This window comes from Cucurbita pepo, chromosome LG01, assembly GCF_002806865.2.
Source record: "Cucurbita pepo subsp. pepo cultivar mu-cu-16 chromosome LG01, ASM280686v2, whole genome shotgun sequence".
Taxonomy (NCBI): Eukaryota; Viridiplantae; Streptophyta; class Magnoliopsida; order Cucurbitales; family Cucurbitaceae; genus Cucurbita; species Cucurbita pepo.
In genome coordinates, this window is record NC_036638.1 from 17,647,183 (window position 1) to 17,667,583 (window position 20,401).

Sequence of the window (20,401 nt, forward strand, 5' to 3'; positions counted from 1 at the left end):
TAAATTATTAAAAAGAAATTTAAAAAAAAAAAAAAAAACCCTCAAAATATGAGGAGATTGAGAGAAGGTTCGAGGAAGGCAGCAACAGTATTTTCCACATCAAATTTACCCGAAAATGGGTTTTAAAATGTTTAGAAATAAATTATGCAAAATATGCAATTACAAACGACACTCCCAAAATACCCACAAGCTATGCGATTCAGAGTCTCGCCGGACCACAATCGGGTCATACCCGACCCACATCCGACCCCCCACCACCCGCCCTCCCTCAATGCCCACCACCTTGCTCCAATCGATCCCCCGAAATCGGTGCTTCCGTTGATTCCGTCGAACCCAGAGACGGCGGTGATGTCGACCAGGCCTGTAATCGGAAACAAAGCCGGCGACGGAAAAGCGAAATCTGTGCTTCCGTTCATCCCAGAGACGGCGGTGACGTCGACGGGGACGTTGACCAATTCTCACGGGTACAGAGTCGGCGTCGGAAAAGGGAAATCTGTAATTCCGAAGAAGAGGAAGTTAGTGAAGACGATGATGTACCACTGCATTAAGAACTTCCTCATATCGCTGTTCCGTCGCCCGCCGGAAACCCACAACCGCCCCAAACCCATTACCGACGACCAGTAAAAATCTTGACACTTACACGTTTGTATTCGGATTTTTATCATAATCTTCTTATTGTTCATGCTTTTCTTTTTTTCTGAGTGAGCCTCTGTGTCCTCCTCTGTTTTTCTCTATCATAAAACAGAGGAGTTTGTAATCCACTTGTGTTTTGTGTTTTGTTCTTATTTCTATGTGGTTCCGAAATTCTCTTGGTCGTGTTTTTTTAATAAAAGAACCGTCTGATTCCGGTTGGTATTAGCCGTTGTTCAAATGAATCGAAAACAGAGACTCCGTAGATCCGCCGGAGAAGAAGGTCCTCGCCGGCGTCTGACACCCATTTTTGTTGTGAATTAAAATTATATTATTACCATTATTATTGTGAATCTAATTTGGAAAAATAGAAAAATAGATATACGGATTTAGCGTAAAAGATTCTGTAATATTGAATACGAATTCTGCAATCCGTTCACATTTAGATGGAAATAAGATATCTTTGCATAAATTTAATTGAACAACTGTCACGCAACATTCTCTTTCTCCTCTTGGATTAATCCATTTAATAGCTTAAATTAATCGGTAAAGATCAGAGATAATCATTTTATTCGTGGGACCCACCTCAAACCAGAAGGGGTGGAAAACATTTGTTTCTCGTTAGATAAACAGAGTCGGAGATTATATTATATTCCCAATTCTAAAGAACAAGTCATGACTCTGAGATAAGAGTATGTGATAGATTGTCCCACCCACTCTTACTTTTTCATACGTAACATTTTTTTGACCTCAATTATTATACTTATGTTCTCGTATACTTTCTAAATATTAATATTATTTTATAATCAAAATCCTCGAGTTTGATCTATTTTTATTATTCTGATAGCTACACGATTGTTCTATTTATCTTATATATATAAAAAAAAATTACATAATATATATCGTTCATTATTATATAAAAATAGTGAATTAAGGAGCTAAATTTTTTATTATTCATCAGGAACCATAAAAAATGGTGACAAAACAAATACCCTACAAACATCACAAAACAACACAATAATCATTAAATTCCACTCTTTGTTTTTTTATTTTTATTTTTATTTATGAAACCTATTCGTACCATGTGTGATTGTTGTTACAAATCCTTTAATTATGATTGATCTGTCTATCGAGTTAATAGGGACGACTTGTAAATTTATTGACAATATGTCTAAACTAGTTCAAATGAAGCTCGATTCAATAATTCGTAAATCCACCATCTAATGGTACGTCCCATTTGTACTTTATTTGCAAAATTGGAGAATAATTAAATTAAATGGAGAGAGTGGAAAAGTGGAAAAGAATAAGAAAAAGGCAAACGACAACGTTGTTTTGGTCGGTTGTGTTCTTTCCATTCCATTATTGTGTGGGCCCCGCTACCCAACTAACTTCCTCTTATCCATTTTATTAATGCTTTAGTTATTATTAAATTAAGTATTTTTAGTCTTGTAATCTAAGATTAAATTTAAGTTACCTTTTTAACAAAATCTGATAAATTAAAAAATTCATAAGAGTTACCTTTTTTTTTTTAATTAAATTTATCATTTATAACCTATTATTATATCAATTAAATTCATCTCTGATTTAAGAAATATATGGTTTTATTTTATATATTTTTTAAAAAATAAAAAAAGGGTTTTGAATAAATAAAGAAAAACAAAAAGAATGAATAAATGGACAAGGTGGTGGTGACGTCCTATTAATGACGTCAACAAGCGGCTGCCTTTTTATTTTTTTATTTTCTATTAAAATATTAAATTGCTTCATGCAATCTCAACTAGATTAACTGTAACGGTTGGATTTAATGGAAATTTATTAATTAATCCCTCATTTAATTATTTATGATTTTTGAAGTTAGGGACGATATTAATGTATAGTTATAAAAATATATATAATTAATTAAACAGGCAACGGTTCGGTTCGGTTCTTGATGGCTTATTGGGCTTGGATAACGCCAGGCACTTTTGGGTCCTAGAAAATGGGCCTGGGCCCAAGTTAGAGGTTCCATTGGACCCTTGGCTTATTTTGGGTTGGGCCGAATGGTGATATTTTTAACTTGAATTTTAAAATTCAACCAGACTAAATAAATAAAAATTTAATATTTGCAATTAAAAGAAATAAATAAATAAAGTGTTCAACCGTCAAACAATCGTTGATTATGGGGCTAGCTTGTTTCTTTTTTGAATTCAGGTCAAATTTATTTATTTATTTATAAAAATAAAAACCAAGAAAATTTGGGTTTGGGTTGAATACGGACAATCCCACGTGACGGCTGCCGTTCTGACGAAAGTGATTGGTTAAATCATTTTCGAATGATTTGTGTTTATTTTATTTTCCAATAAAGATATTGTCCGTACAGAATATTCCCATCCCATGAATGGCGGGAATTTTTTCACTGTCGGTAGTCCACTTATGACATTTACTTTTATTTTTCTATTCCATTTCGACTATTTTTTTTTTTATAATATTAATTCCTTATTATTATTATTATTCAAATAACAACTTTTTATGTGTGAAATTGATAGCTCTACTAATCTTACATGGGTAAGTACTAAAATGAGCTATTTCTTTTTGTGATCAATTATGACGGCTCCTGAATAAAAATATTATAAGTATGAACTCAGATACGATAATTGTATATTATCCATTAGAAACGATAAATGTGTGAAAACGGGAGATTGAGAAAAAAAAATAGATGGAGAGAAAGGGAGATTGAGAAATCAACCCATTATTCAATATACTGATTGGCTTTTAAGACTTGCGGCATGGTGATAGTCAAAGCCACTTGGCATTTCTCTCTGTTCGACCGCCTACTTGGCAACGACGAAGGAGGTCTTCCTCCTTCCTCAAGCTCTTTTGCCGAACCGGCGACGGTGGCGAAGGTCGGGCTCTCTTTAGGGTTGTTGATCTCGACACCCTTTGGGGAGACAGTTGCTGTGGAAAATGGCGGATCACCGGGGAAACAGGGTTCATGGGCGACGAAAAGGGGTTAGGTTTAAGGGAATTGACGCGAAGGAGGGGAGAGTTATGCTTATAAGACGACCCCAAGTAGTCATCGGAGAAAATTAGGGAACGTGAAGGTGAAGGTGAGAAAGAGGGGATTGTTGTAGTTGAAGAAGAGATGGAAGAAGGGGAAGGAGGATAAGGAGAGATTTTGTTATTAAGAGAGAGAGGAGGAGGTGCTGCTGATGTTAATGGAGGCGGTTGAGGAATGACAGCGAGCTTGTGTCGGACAAGGTTGTTGAGATCAAAACGAGGTTGTCGTTTGATGGTCTTGGGTTTGCATTTGCTAATGCAACATCCCATTTTGATTTGTGGGTTGTCTTCAAATTGCACAAAAATGGGAAGGATGAATGTTTGAACATATAAAGGGAAAGTTGTTGGAGAAGTGGAAGCTTTATTTTCTTTAATGTTCTTTCTTCTTTCTTCTCTTTTTTCTTTTACTTGTCGGCAAGTGTTTTGAATTTGGTTCCCTCTCAANAGAAATGTTGTCCGTTTTGTTGTTTGCTTCACTGGTAGTAAGTTCACCGTTAATAGATGTTGTCCGTTTTTGTCCATTACGTATCGTTTTCAGCCTCACGATTTTAAAACGCGTCTATTATGAAAAAAGTCTAGCCTTATTCTGACTAGTGTTTGCACTGTGTGATGACTAGCTCTGCTGGTAGATATTGTATGCTTTGACTCGTTACATATTGTTGTTAGCCTTAAGTTTTAAAATGTGTCTACTAGCAAGAGGTTTTTACACTTTTTAAGCAACGTTTCATTCCCTTTTCCAACTCATGTGGGATCTCACAATCCAGCTCCATTGGGGCTCAACATCTTTGTTGGCACACTGCTTGGTCTCTTGTTCTAATACCATTTGTAATAATCCAAACTTACTGCTAACAAATATTGTTCGCTTTAGCCTACTACATATTGCTGTTAGCTTCACAATTTTAAAACGCGTCTACTATAGAAATGATCGAAGACTTAACCAGCCTTAAGACTATAGAAATGATTCTAGAGCCTTAAGACTTAACCAACCGTGTTTCTCAAGTTCTTGTAAAACCTTTTTCCTGATGTGAGAGTCTTCTATGCCATAAACCTATTTCATTAACTTCATCCTTTTGTGCTGCACGCTATTGTGCAGGAGAAAGAAACGTTCTTAATCATGGTACACCGAGTCCAAGACTCAGCCTTCAGTCTTTCCAATTTCCTGTTTTGTGGCGGCGTGCTAACGAGAACGTTGGACCTCCCTAAACCTCTCCATAGAAGACACATTTTAAAAACTATGAGGCTGATGGCGAGACGTAACATACCAAAGTGGACATTATCTACTAGCAGTGGATTTGGGTTGTGTACAAATGGTATTAGAGCCGGACACCAAACGGTGTGCCAACGTGGACATTGGGCCCCCAAAAGGGGTGGATTGTGAAATCTCACATCGGTTAGAGAGGAGAACGAAACATTCCTTATAAAGGTGTAGAAACCTTTCTCTAGTAGACGCATTTTAAAACTGTGAGACTGACTGCGATACGTAACGGGCCGAAGAGGACAAAATCTGCTAGCGGTGGACTTGAGCTGTTACAAATGAAATCAGTAGTTTTCTTGCCATATGAACTTTCCCTTTACGAACTTTCGATTTAGCTATGTTCGTAGTTTATATGAAAGCATGATATAAAAAGCATGTAATAGAAATTTGAGTCTAAACTAAAGTGATTCAATCTATGAAAAAGCATGTCGAAGTTATATGATGCATGCTTCTCGAGAAATGTTGAGTGTGTGATTTGAATGGAACTAAAAACATGTCTTTAGTACGATAGAAAGCATGTTATAGGAAACTTATTATCAAAATTTTGGCATGAGATGAGCTGAGACGATATATGTTGAACATTATCATGTATGTCTTCTAAGAAAAGTACGAACTAAACTATGAACAGTATGGATTTATAGTATGTTTTTATTGTATATGTATGTGATTGTAGTTGTTATTACAGGGAGGATTAGAAATTCACCAACTAGTCTTAATTGTAAATCTGACTCGATTTCGCGAAGTTCAAATATATATAGAACTGATTTATGATATATGATTGTTGTATGTGGGGCTATTTATGAAGTTTTTAGTTAGCTATCCTTTAGTGATAATCGTAAAATCCATAGTGTGTTATTAAGTAATTCATCTATGTCAGGTGAGATGATATTGAGTGAATGGAACGGAGTCGTTCAATTTTGACTTAAAAGTTATTATCATCGTGGAGTTGAAGGGAAATATCCCAATACATGTCTTATTTTTCAATAAGACATATTTGCAGCAATGAAATACTCTTCTTCCTCCCCCGAGTAATCATAAATAACTAATTACAAATCTATGATTTCGATTCTCTATAAAGGACCAGAAATGCCTTGCTTACGTATCATTGGGAAGTGCATTAACATAAATACGGCAGTAAGAAGAGGTAATACAAAAGTGTGTAAACTATAAAAACGAGTCAAGGTAGATTGTCCCACACTAGCACTTCCGCGTAATAACTCTACCAAAGGCGACCCTATTACTGGAATAGCTTCCGGTACACCTGTTACAATTTTGACTGCCCAATAACCAATTTGGTCCCGAGGTAAGGAATAACCAGTTACACCAAAGGATGCGGTCAATACAGCCAGAACCACACCTGTAACCCAAGTCAATTCACGAGGTTTTTTAAATCCACCAGTAAGATACACGCGAAATACGTGCAGGATCATCATTAAGACCATCATACTTGCCGACCATCTATGAACTGATCGGATTAACCAACCAAAGTTAGCTTCCGTCATTATATATTGAACAGAAGCAAAAGCCTCAGTAACGGTCGGACGATAGTAAAAAGTCATAGCAAACCCCGTAGCTACTTGTACTAAAAAACAAGTAAGCGTAATTCCTCCTAGACAATAAAATATGTTGACGTGAGGAGGAACGTATTTGCTAGTTATATCATCTGCAATCGCCTGAATTTCAAGACGTTCTTCGAACCAATCATACACTTTATTGAGATAGGGAAACCAAGGGGACCCCCCTCTGAGAACCGTATATGAGAATTTCGTCTCGTACGGCTCAAACAGAAACACCCAAATACCGCTCGTAACGAATATGTGTACTAAAAAGTTTCAAACTTCTTAATGCTATGATTCAATTTTTTCTATGAAGATNATCCATATGATTTAAGTAGGAACGCAATTAATACCAAGAAAACGACGTCGGAAGCTTCGAGGAACCCACCCCACCTCAGCCAAAAGGATTTTGGGTCTTAAAATGTTGAAATAAAAATGCATTTCAAATTGGGCCTTATATTTCCATTACTTCTACTTATTTTATTTATTTCTTTTTGTTTTCTTTTTGGTTTGACTTGTGTGTGTTTTAATTAAAGTATTAAATGTTTAAACATCGATGTTCTTGATCGTTATATGTGTTAGACGAACACGACTCTCCATAATTGTATGATATTGTCCACTTTGAGCATAAGCTCTCATGCCTTTGCTTTGGGCTTTTCCAAAACACCTCTGGAGTTAGTATTCATCGCTTATAAACTCATGATCATTCATTAAATTAGCCGATGTTGGACTTCCATCATCCAACAATATCCACGAGATCATTTTCGTATTTTCTTTCTTATTATATTATATCATAGGCATTTTGTCGGACGTTTGTTCCTTAGTTAATTTAGCTACATAATACTCAATATTAATCAAAGGAATAATCTCACGTTAGCTAAATAAAGAAAAATATTATAAATTTATAAGTAAGGAGAAAAATCAAAAATAAAATTATTAGTGATTTTAAATAACTTAGCTGATTATAAATAGGGAGCGATTATTTGAATTAAACTCAGCTACAAACACAATTTTAGAACCAAAATTCCCAAACGACAGATAAGCTATGCGATTCAGAGTCTCACCGGACGACAATCGGGAGCTACCCGAGCAAAATCCGACCGCCCACCACCCGCCCTCCGTCAATGGCAACCACCTTCCTCCAATCGATCCGGTGAAATCAGAGATTGCAACGTTGACGAAGCTTGCAATCCCATATCAGATCTGCGACGGAAAAGCGAAATCTGTGCTTCCATTGATTCCGGCGAAACCAGATACGGCGGTGACGTCGACTAATTCTGTCGGGTACAGAGCCGGCATCGGAAAAGTGAAATCTGTAATTCCGAAGAAGAGGAAGTTAGTGAAGACGATGATGTACCACTGCATTAAGGACTTCCTCAAATCGCTCTTCCGCCCCCGCCGTAAACCCACCGCCGCCGCCCCAAACCCATTATCCATGACTAGTAAAAATGTCGGATTTTTATCATAATCTTCTTATTGTTCATTTTTTTTTTTTTTTTTTTCTGGGTGGGTCAGTGTGTCCTCCTCTGCTTTCTCTGTCATAAAACAGAGGATTTTAATCTTGGCTTGTTGTTCAAATATTACGAACATGTAGTCTAATCCACTTGTGTTTTGTTCTTATTTCTTTGTCGTTTCGAAATTCTCTTGGTCGTGTTTTTTAATAAAAGAACTCCGGAATCCAAAACAGAGACTCCGCAGATCCGCCGGAGAAGAATGTTCTCGCCGGCGCCGCCTGACACCCATTTTTCTTCTGAATTAAAATTTTAATTAAATAATAGTTATACGGATTTGGCACTAAATTTTGGTCTTTTTGTTCTAAAAGATTCCATTCAATATAATAATCATTACAAAATTTTCTTTTATGAATTCTGTTCACATTTAGATGGAACTAAGATAAATGTTGCATAAATTAAATTTTAATTCACCTCTCCAAATATAAAATCTAACTAATAGATACGGTAAAGATACGGTAAATCGAGTTATAAAATTTTAAGTCCCGTTCATAAAGTTAGTAGTAAAGGAGTGACAGACATTTTTTCTCCGTTAGATAAATGGGATTAGGGACGAAATTATATTTCCTCGCTCCCCCACTTAATATAAATATATTTTCAATACATAGTAATATATAAATATACTTTTTTGTGTTAATTTTGATTCACTCAGTCTCATCCATATAATAAAAGTCACCCCTTCAAATTAATTAATAATAATTAGAGATATTCATTTTGGGCCGTCCAAACCGAGAAGGGAGTAGGGATTTTTTTTTTTCGTCTCTCGTCAAATATATTTTGAATGGGTCAATTAGGTGTAAAGAATAAAAGAAGAGATTGAAAAAAGTGGGCAGCGTTTTCTTAATCAACAAGACATGACTTGAAGCAACTATTAATTCTCAACGACTAGCTTGTCCCACCAATTTGACCTTTTTAATACGTAGTACCATTTTTTTTTACTTCGAATAATATCAGTCTATCCATTTCCTTTAGACTACTTTATAAATATTAATAAACTTTGAGTTTTACAGATTTTTATTGTTTTGATATTGTCGCGGTTACTTTATTTATATTATATAAAAACAAACAAAAAGAAAAAATTAAAAACCGATCATTATTGGGTAAAAATTGTAGGATAAACGAGTTATTTATTTATTTATTTTTACCATAATGGGTGCAAAACAAAAAAAAAAAAATAATAATAAAAAATAAAAAAAATACAAAACTACTTTTTTTATAGGATTGGAAGGTAGTAGGACAAACATTGATATTGCACACTTAAAGGGGACCAATGCCCTACACAAACATCATAAATCAAACACAATAATCATTAAATTCCACTCGTTCATTGTTTTTTTTTTCTATTTTTGGTTTTATGTTGAATTATTATTCACATAACTTTCTTTTTAAAAGCAATTTTCTTCCAGATTTAAATGAACTTTTTAAATTTCGTACAATAATTAGTTCTTACAAACCTCTAATTATTAATGAAAACGAATCATAAATTTATTGATAATATATTTATGCTGGTTCAAATCCAGATCGGTCCAATAATTATGATATAACCCATTGACAAAAAATATTTGACTTGATGCATAAAATTCGAAAATTAAACATGAAAAAGAATAAGAAAAGTTAATGACAAAAAATGTTTTGGTCGGTGGTGTTTTCTACTATTGAGTGGGCCCCTACACAGACCAAACTCATTTAATTTTTTATTTTTATGGATTTATCCATTTTAATAATGGTTTAGTTATTATTAATTATAACTTATGATCAAATTTAATAATAATAATGAGTGGATCTTTATAAGAAAATCTGATAAATTAAAAGATATTATTATATTAATTAAATTAATTTCTGATTTAAGAAATAGATGTTTTTGTTTTATATATTTTTAAAAAATAAAAAAGGGTTTTGAATAAATAAAGAAAACTCCAAAAAGAAAAAAAAGGAATGAATAAATAAATAAATAAGGTGGGGATTATCGCCTTAAAATCAAAGCTGCTCAAAACTTTTAATTATTCCTAATTGTGACGTCAGACCACATGACGTCACAAGCGGCTGGGTTTATTTAATTTTCTATTAAAAAATTTAATTATTTATGGTATTTATTTTTATTTTGAAAGTTAATTTTGGACTGGAAAAGAAAAATAAAAGAGAATATTAAATATTTATTATTATTATTATTTGATTTTTGAAGTTAGGGACGATATTAATGTCTAGTTATAAAAATTATATAATAATTAATTAATCAGGCAACGGTTTGGTTCGGTTCGGTTCGGGTCTTGATGGCCCATTAAGAGTGGGCTCGGGATAACACTCGTCTATTTTGGTTCCTGAAGAAAATGGGCCTGGGCCCAAGTTAGAGCTTCCATTGGACCCTTGGCTTATTTTGGGTTGGGCCGAATGGTGACATTTTAAACTTGGTGAAATAAATTTAAATTTGAAATTAAAATAAATAAATAAATAAAGTGTTCAACCGTCAAAGACACGTTGATTGTGGGCCCCCGTTTCGTCCTTGAATTCAGGGCACAAATTTATTTATTTATTTATTTATTTATAAAGAAACCAAGAAAAAATGGGTTTGGATCGAATACGGACAATCCCATGTGAATGATGGTTGACGGCTGCCGTTTGACGACAGTGATTGGTTAAATCATTTTCGAATGATTTGTTATTATTTTATTTTCCAACAAAGATACTGTCCGTACAGACTATTCCTATCTCCCATAAATGGCGGGAATTTTGTCACTGTCGGTAGTCAACGTATGACATTTACTTTTAGTTTTCTATTCCATTTCGACTACTTTTTTAAACATTAATTATTTATTTATTTATTTATTATTATTATTTTAACAAAGAACAATTTTTATTTGTGAAATTGGTGGCTCTACTAATCTTACATTAAAAGAGGTTAATTACTTTGCTTCATGCTTTTTAATTTTAGGTTTTGGAGGGAGATAAAGTCTTTTTTTTTTTTTTTTATTTACCTATTTATTTCAAATTATTCAAGAAAAATAAAATCAATTTATCGAGTATAAAATTTAAGGTTAAAAGAGCTATCTCGGTTGTAATCAATCAAGGTTGCTCGTGAATAAAACTTTTATGGGTATGGACTCTCTATAATAAATGTGTAGAAACCCTAATCATAAAAATTCTAATCGTATAATACTTTCGTGAACTTAGAAAGACTTAATAATTAAAACTTACAGATAGATAACGTTTTTTGTTCTTTCTTTTCTAATTTTCAAGTAACAAAGAGCTTTAAGAAAAAAAATACAATAGACCGAGAGAAGGGGAGATTGAGAAATCATCCCATGATTCAATATACTGATTGACTTTTAAGATCGGCTGCGTGAAGATAGTCAGAGCCACTCGGCATTTCTCTCTGTTCGACCGCCTACTTGGCGACGGCGAAGGAGGTCTTCCTCCTTCCTCAAGCTCTTTTGCCGAACCGGCGATGGAGGTGAAGGCCGGGCTCTCTTTAGGGTTTTTGATCTTGACACCCTTTGGGGAGACGGTTGCTGTGGAAAATGGCGGATCACCGGGGAAACGGGCTTCATGGGCGACGAAAAGGGGTTAGGTTTAAGGGAATTGACGCGAAGGAGGGGAGAGTTATGCTTATAAGACGACCCCAAGTAGTCATCGGAGAAAATTAGGGAACGTGAAGGTGAAGGTGAGAAAGAGGGGATTGTTGTAGTTGAAGAAGAGATGGAAGAAGGGGAAGGAGGATAAGGAGAGATTTTGTTATTAAGAGAGAGAGGAGGAGGTGCTGCTGATGTTAATGGAGGCGGTTGAGGAATGACAGCGAGCTTGTGTCGGACAAGGTTGTTGAGATCAAAACGAGGTTGTCGTTTGATGGTCTTGGGTTTGCATTTGCTAATGCAACATCCCATTTTGATTTGTGGGTTGTCTTCAAATTGCACAAAAATGGGAAGGATGAATGTTTGAACATATAAAGGGAAAGTTGTTGGAGAAGTGGAAGCTTTATTTTCTTTAATGTTCTTTCTTCTTTCTTCTCTTTTTTCTTTTACTTGTCGGCAAGTGTTTTGAATTTGGTTCCCTCTCAAATGAAAGCTTTGGTTGATCATTAGGGAGGAGAAATGGAAGTTAAATTTGAATTTGTTGTTTGTAATAGTCCATAGTCCAAGTTCATCGTTACTTGATATTGTTCGTTTTGGTCCATTACGTATCATCACCAGCCTACGGTTTTAAAATGCGTCTACTATGGAAAGGGTCTAACCCTATTTCGACTAGTGTCTTGCACTGTCCGATGAATAACTCTGATACCATTTGAAACAACTCAAACCCACCGCTATTAGACATTGTCTATTTTGGCCCATATTATTGTTAGCCTCACAATTTTAAAATGTAGTACAAGGGTGAAGTTTCTACACTTTTGTAAAGAATATTTGGTTATCCTTTATAACTGATGTTGGATTTCACCCTCTACTTTCTTGGGAGCTCAATGTCCTTGTTGGTACATTGCCCGGTGTCTAACTTTAATACCATTTGTAACAACCCAAGTCCACCGTTAGTAGATATTGTCCACTTTGGCCCATTACATATCGCCGTCAGCCTCACAATTTAAAACACATCTATTATGAAAATGGTCTAACCTTATTCCAACCAATGCCTCGTACCGTTCGATAGTTAGCTCTAATACCATTTGTAACAGCTCAACCCACCGCTAGTAGAAATTGTTCACTTTGACCCGTTACGTATCGTCATCAATTTTACGATTTTAAAATGCATATACTAGAGAAAGATTTTCACACTTTATAAGGAACATTTATCTTAACCATATTTACAAGCTTTATTTTATTCTATTGAAAGTGCTGGACAAAATTAAGACACGAGATCTAAATTAAGAAAGGAAAAAGTGACTACTTCAAGTGCACTAAATAAAAGCATTTATGATAAGATCATCTACCATGTTCGACATGTGGCAATTCCAGCTTCATGCTATCATCCACAGCGCCCTTACTTCCACTCTCAACAAATGGGCTCGACTCTTGTGCGGCGGATAGGCTATCATTGGCCCATGAATGCTCACCCTTCGTTGCTCGCAGCCCCTCCAACTCCATAGCCACCTCCTTCATGCTCGGCCTCTCCTCCCCTTTGATTCTTACACACTCTCTTGCTACCTTAGCCACTTCCTTTATTTGCTCCATGTTTGCCTCACTCACCATTCCCTTCTCCACCACTTCTTCAAAACGCTCTTCTTTTATTGCACAAAGGACATACATGGCTAGGTTTCGATCTTCTTCCGGCCCATCAAACCTCACCGCTTTCTTTCCCGTTATAAGCTCCAGAAGCACAATTCCAAAGCTATACACGTCACTCTTCTCAGTTAACTCGCTCGTCAATAAGTACTCAGGGTCTAAGTACCCAAGAGTCCCCTGCACGAGCGTGGTTAGCTGAGTTTGATCCATAGGAACCAACTTGGAAGCACCAAAATCAGAGACCTTTGCAGTGTAATTATCGTCTAAAAGTATGTTGGTGGTCTTGATATCTCTATGGATGATGGGAATAGAAGCTGAAGAATGCAAATACGAAATGACACCGGCTGTTTCCGAAGCGATTCTCAAGCGAGCTTCCCAAGAAAGTGGGACGTGTTTGGTAGTGTCATGAATGTGATCGAAGAGGGTGCCGTTGGTGACGAACTCGTAGACCAACAATGGGACTTGGGTCTCTAAACAGCACCCTAAGAGCTTGACCACGTTTCGATGGTTGATTTGGGAAANCCCTCTCAAATGAAAGCTTTGGTTGATCATTAGGGAGGAGAAATGGAAGTTAAATTTGAATTTGTTGTTTGTAATAGTCCATAGTCCAAGTTCATCGTTACTTGATATTGTTCGTTTTGGTCCATTACGTATCATCACCAGCCTACGGTTTTAAAATGCGTCTACTATGGAAAGGGTCTAACCCTATTTCGACTAGTGTCTTGCACTGTCCGATGAATAACTCTGATACCATTTGAAACAACTCAAACCCACCGCTATTAGACATTGTCTATTTTGGCCCATATTATTGTTAGCCTCACAATTTTAAAATGTAGTACAAGGGTGAAGTTTCTACACTTTTGTAAAGAATATTTGGTTATCCTTTATAACTGATGTTGGATTTCACCCTCTACTTTCTTGGGAGCTCAATGTCCTTGTTGGTACATTGCCCGGTGTCTAACTTTAATACCATTTGTAACAACCCAAGTCCACCGTTAGTAGATATTGTCCACTTTGGCCCATTACATATCGCCGTCAGCCTCACAATTTAAAACACATCTATTATGAAAATGGTCTAACCTTATTCCAACCAATGCCTCGTACCGTTCGATAGTTAGCTCTAATACCATTTGTAACAGCTCAACCCACCGCTAGTAGAAATTGTTCACTTTGACCCGTTACGTATCGTCATCAATTTTACGATTTTAAAATGCATATACTAGAGAAAGATTTTCACACTTTATAAGGAACATTTATCTTAACCATATTTACAAGCTTTATTTTATTCTATTGAAAGTGCTGGACAAAATTAAGACACGAGATCTAAATTAAGAAAGGAAAAAGTGACTACTTCAAGTGCACTAAATAAAAGCATTTATGATAAGATCATCTACCATGTTCGACATGTGGCAATTCCAGCTTCATGCTATCATCCACAGCGCCCTTACTTCCACTCTCAACAAATGGGCTCGACTCTTGTGCGGCGGATAGGCTATCATTGGCCCATGAATGCTCACCCTTCGTTGCTCGCAGCCCCTCCAACTCCATAGCCACCTCCTTCATGCTCGGCCTCTCCTCCCCTTTGATTCTTACACACTCTCTTGCTACCTTAGCCACTTCCTTTATTTGCTCCATGTTTGCCTCACTCACCATTCCCTTCTCCACCACTTCTTCAAAACGCTCTTCTTTTATTGCACAAAGGACATACATGGCTAGATTTCGATCTTCTTCCGGCCCATCAAACCTCACCGCTTTCTTTCCCGTTATAAGCTCCAGAAGCACAATTCCAAAGCTATACACGTCACTCTTCTCAGTTAACTCGCTCGTCAATAAGTACTCAGGGTCTAAGTACCCAAGAGTCCCCTGCACGAGCGTGGTTAGCTGAGTTTGATCCATAGGAACCAACTTGGAAGCACCAAAATCAGAGACCTTTGCAGTGTAATTATCGTCTAAAAGTATGTTGGTGGTCTTGATATCTCTATGGATGATGGGAATAGAAGCTGAAGAATGCAAATACGAAATGACACCGGCTGTTTCCGAAGCGATTCTCAAGCGAGCTTCCCAAGAAAGTGGGACGTGTTTGGTAGTGTCATGAATGTGATCGAAGAGGGTGCCGTTGGTGACGAACTCGTAGACCAACAATGGGACTTGGGTCTCTAAACAGCACCCTAAGAGCTTGACCACGTTTCGATGGTTGATTTGGGAAAGAACAACGACTTCATTGATGAATTGGGATGTTTGGGATTCGTCCATGAATTTTGATTTCTTGATTGCAACGGTGAGTCCATCGTCCAAGACACCTTTGTAAACGGTACCGTAGCCACCATTGCCAGCAATGGTGTCTTTGGCGTAGTTGTTGGTGGCCTTCTCTAACTCTTCTTGGCTGAAGATTCTTACGATGTCTTTAGGTGAATTGCATTGAGAAAGCTGTCGTTGAAGCACAAAGCCTCCGTTTTTGTGGAAAAAACGCTGTTTTTGTTTGATGAACTTCAACTTTTTATAGCATAAGTATATGGTTGTGATGGCAATTAGTAGAACTACGAGGCCTAACCCAATTCCTGCATTTTAATTGTATTGTTGTTTAGTATATTATAGGGAAAAACATGGGTGAAGAACATATAAAAACTCACCAATTATGATAGGAATGGAAGAGGTGGAATTTTTGGTGCAACCTTCTCCGCCTTCTCTTCCATCTCCATGGAAGTTCTTAGGACAACGACAGGTATAGTTTCCTTCAGTGTTAATACACTTGGCCTTGGGCATACAGTCATTCAGCCATCCATACTTGCATTCATTCACATCTAAAAAGGGTTCCAAATTGAGCGGTTAGGTAACAAATCCAAATAAAACTTATTTTAAAATCATTAACGGCTAAATGTATAACAGTCCAAGCTTATCACTAATAAATATTGTCCGTTTTAGTCCGTTACATATGACCGTCAGCCTCACGGTTTTAAAACACATCTACTAGGAAGAGGTTTCCACACCCTTGTAAGGAATGATTTGTTTTACTCTTCAACTGATATGGGATCTCACAATCCACAGTCTTACAAGAAATGTTTCGTTTCCCTTGTGGGATCTCACAATTCACCCCCTTGGGGGCCAGCGTCCTAGCTGGCACACCATCCAACCATTTGTAACAGCCTAAGCCCACCGCTAGCAAGTATTGTCCAATTTGACCCGTTATGTATTGTCGTCAGTCTCATGGTTTTAAAATGCGTCTACTAGGGAGAGGTTTCCACAACCTTACAAGAAATGATTCATTCTCCTCTCCAACCGATGTGGGATCTCATAATCTACCTCCTTGGGGGCCAACGTCTTTGCTGGCACACTATCTGGTGTCTGGCTCTGATACCATTTGTAACAGCCAAAGCCCACCGATATTGCCCGTTTTGGCCCATTACGTATCGCCGTTAGCCTCACGGTTTTAGAACGTGTTTGCTAGGGAGAGGTTTCCACACCCTTATAAGGAATGCTTCATTCCCCTTTCCAACCGATGTGAGATCTCACAATCCACCCCTTTAGGGGCCAACGTTCTCGCTAGCACACCGTCCGGTGTCTAGCTCTAATACAATTTGTAATAGCCCAAGCCCAAACCCACCATTAACAGATATTATCCTTTTTGGCCCGTTACGTATTACCGTCAGCCTCACAGTTTTAAAACGCGTTTGTTAGGGAGAGGTTTCCACACCCTTAAAAGGAATGCTTCATTTCCCTTTCCAACCGATGTGGGATCTCACAATCCACCCCCTTAGGGGCCAGCGTCCTCGCTAGCACACCGTCCGGTGTCTAGCTCTGATACAATTTGTAACAGCCCAAGCCGAAACCCACTGTTAACAAATATTATCCGTTTTAGCCTGTTACGTATTGACGTCAGCCTCGCAGTTTTAAAACGCGTCAACTAGAGAGAGATTTCCACACCCTTACCAAGAATGCTTCTCTCTTCTCTCCAACCAATTTAAGATCTCACATAACTCGAAAGATAAATAAGGCTTTACCTTGGCATCCGTGACGGAGATATGGATTCCCCTCGTAACCATCCAAGCATTGGCAACCATATTGAGTTCCATTAAAGATACTAATCCTTGCGGTGTTTGATCCACATTCAAACTTTAATTCGTTTCTAATGCCCCAACTAAGCACAACCACAACTTTCTCCTCTTCAAACTTATCAATATAACTTGACAAAAACCGGAACCTCTCAGCTTCAATTATAAAAGCATACCCACAGGGACTCAATTTCGGTATTTCAGTGTAATTCAACAACTCACCCACCGCCAATCTCACATTGGTTAACCCTTTTGGAATCTCCAACTGACAGCACCCACTCCCAGAACACGACCCATCAGCTACACTACTTTTCTTTGTACACATCGAAATACACCCACTTTCAAAGTCACCCCCTAAGTAATCCCCCAAGATTAACCCAACATGATTGCACCCAATGGTAATGAACTTATTTTTGGAACGAGAAAGTGGGTACATGTCCGGCACAGAAAGATACGAATCGTTCATATCTAAATAACTACCCCCGTCCCTATAACAATTTCGCACTATCGGCTGCAACACGTGAAGCTCACCGTTGGTAAATATATTCATAACACTAATATTGGTATGCATTAGAAACGCCTTTGGAGGTCCGTTGCGATCGGTTTTGTCGCAAGCGATCGAGAAATTTTGGTTGAGATAGCACCCTTCTTTGATGCCGAATGGATATGGAATGTGCACGTCGCCACACCGTTCTTCACACCCGGGTAAGGCTTGAGATGCTGCCACGGCAAAGGGTGTTGATATTATGGCTATGTTCATAATCACCAAGAATGCCATGATGGGTTTCATCTTCATCACCATGAGAGGACAAATGGGTGTTGTTGGTGTGTATAAATTGTAAAGATATTAAGAGTTCATTGCAGAAAGTGGGTATGTGGGCATTCCACTACGCATGTGGTGTAGCGTGTAATGCATGGAAAAGGGTGTCGTAAAAAGTAAGTAATAGACAGTACTTAATGGCTACAAATGGTGTGCCAAGTAACCATATTGATATTAACAAAGAGTTGAGTGTTATGAAACTTGAGAAAATGATGTTTTTCATTGTTTGAATCTTTTAATGTGTTTTGTGGGAGGCCTGTATGTGTTCTTTTTCTTTCTTGTCCGTATAATGGAATTGAGACTCTATATCGATCCTATTGATTTAGTTAGGTAAATTCCAATTTTTGATTTTTTCTTTTGTATTTTTGACTTATATTCGAAGTTTTTACTAGAATTGTTGAGAATTAATTTGAGGAGCAGTTCTATATGGATTAATTAAGAGAAAAATCATGAGTTTATATGTAAATAACATCATCTCCCTTAATACGAGATATTTTGAAAAACTAGTGAAAGATGGTCGCCAAATTTTAAGAACAAAAGACAAAGCAATGTTTTTTTTCTTTTTTGTGGGTCCTATTGGATGAGGATATTAAAGTCAATTTATGTGTGCTACTTTAAAAATGTTTTTTTTTTTAAATAATTTGAGGCACGATATGAGTCCCATAGCTATAGTTTCCACAAAAAGAAAAAAAAAGTTTGAGGTATGATAATGAGGAAGAAACTATATTGGATGAAGGGTATAGATTAGAGATACGTTTACCGTTTTTCTATCTTACGATATCTATTTGTGTGAAAAATTATTGATCACATTATGATGAGATGACCTGAAGGAAAGTCTCATGGGGTGCGGAGGAAGTTATGATATCTATTTTCTATCTCTCGAACGCTCTTCCACCTTGATCGGTAGCCTGCCAACACTTGAAAAAGAAAGAGGAAAGGAGAGAGTATAAAATTACTTAATAAGCAACCTACTTGTAGGCTGTCATTGCATCATTAACCTAGTAAGTATCACGTATTTTACTTTAGGCTCTAGGAAGTTCGGGCCTAGGCTCCAATACTATATGAGCAATTGGGCACCTCGACGTTCCAAGCGAGTCTTTGAACTGAAGTGTACCCCTAGGGTTTTGTACCAGTTTTCCAATCTTTCTTTTTTACAACTTAGGTTGCTTGCCTTGCTCATCTAGTGAATGATCAGTGTCCTAAGTTGAGGTGCAACCTCATAAGCTGCGAGACAATATGACTGGATCTGAATCTGAATAAAAACTTGAACATTATCCATGGAGGTTAGTTGATGAACTCTCCCACGAGACCATAAAGTCGCCATAGTTTGGAAGAAACGATCCCCCATGTGTCGGTTAGCTACTAGGTCAACCTATGTGGTCCCCCGCTCCTCCGCTCAAGGACGGGTTTACAGCACAAGGGTCATGTTCAAGAGACCCCTAGTCATTTCCACTGGGTTGGGCACATGTCTTGCTACCCTAACCGGCGACGCCTAGCTCCACGGTATAGAAATCGGAGTAGAGTCTCAAGAGTATGGTACCGGAGCGAAAAATGTAGTGGACAACCTGGTGACACTGTTCACATTGTTATAGCCTGATGAGCTACCTTGGTCGTTTTTTGTCACTGTAGAGACCTACGAGGTTCTTAGGGGCTTTTAGGCAGTTTAAATCTCATCTCTCGTTTCCAGGACATTTGAGGTTAGCTCCTCGGGCCAAACCATTCTCTTAGTGCACATAGGTCTAAACCTCTGATCGCTCACGATCATGGGGTGCAAGGTCTACTGAAAACGTATTGATCTGGGTCAACATGTAAACCACACTAGTTGTAGCGCTCTAATCTTTGCTATGCTCTCTCGTGCATGCTTTGGTAGGGAGATTTTCTTATCGATCACCTAAGCAGGTAAACCATAGGCTGTTCTTATCTAGGTGATATTTGGGAGTGGAAGAGGTCTATTGGGTCTTAGGGTGGTTAGGTGGCGTAACGTGCTTCTGACTCTAGGCTGTTTTTTTTTTAACTCCTCGAGTCTTTCTTGGTCTTGGAGCACTAGAGTCTAAACCCTCTGACTGTCGCTCACGACCCTAAAGTGCTCAGTATAATAAATGTTTCATGACCTAGGTCATCATCTGGCTAACCTAACTCTAACATCCTAGCTTTGTGTAGATAAACACGCTCCATAGGGAGAACACACAATCAAACATCTAAAGCTAACACATACTATATCATGCACACATCAAGCAAACAAGTTCAACGGGGAGATAACATCCATCAATTACTCGAAGAACATATCACAATAGCTCATCCTCCTTTCCAACACAGCTAAAAGCATATAAAACATCA

At 37.4% G+C, this 20,401-nt stretch overlaps 2 protein-coding genes across 2 annotated transcripts; both read right to left on the bottom strand.

Annotated features, from left to right (window-relative positions):
- Positions 1-12,895: 12,895 nt before the first annotated feature.
- Positions 12,896-13,747, bottom strand: LOC111802372 (putative wall-associated receptor kinase-like 16). The gene has a single exon (XM_023686749.1). The coding sequence runs from the start codon at positions 13,745-13,747 to the stop codon at positions 12,896-12,898; it is 852 nt and encodes a 283-aa protein (XP_023542517.1).
- A 700-nt stretch (positions 13,748-14,447) lies between these two features.
- On the bottom strand, positions 14,448-18,046 carry LOC111777171 (wall-associated receptor kinase 1-like). The gene is made up of 3 exons (XM_023656637.1): positions 17,194-18,046; positions 15,826-15,996; positions 14,448-15,753 (listed from the first exon to the last, which is right to left on the bottom strand). Exons 1-3 carry the CDS (start codon positions 18,044-18,046, stop codon positions 14,582-14,584), a joined length of 2,196 nt encoding a protein of 731 aa, XP_023512405.1. The 3' UTR covers positions 14,448-14,581.
- Between the last annotated feature and the right edge of the window lie 2,355 nt (positions 18,047-20,401).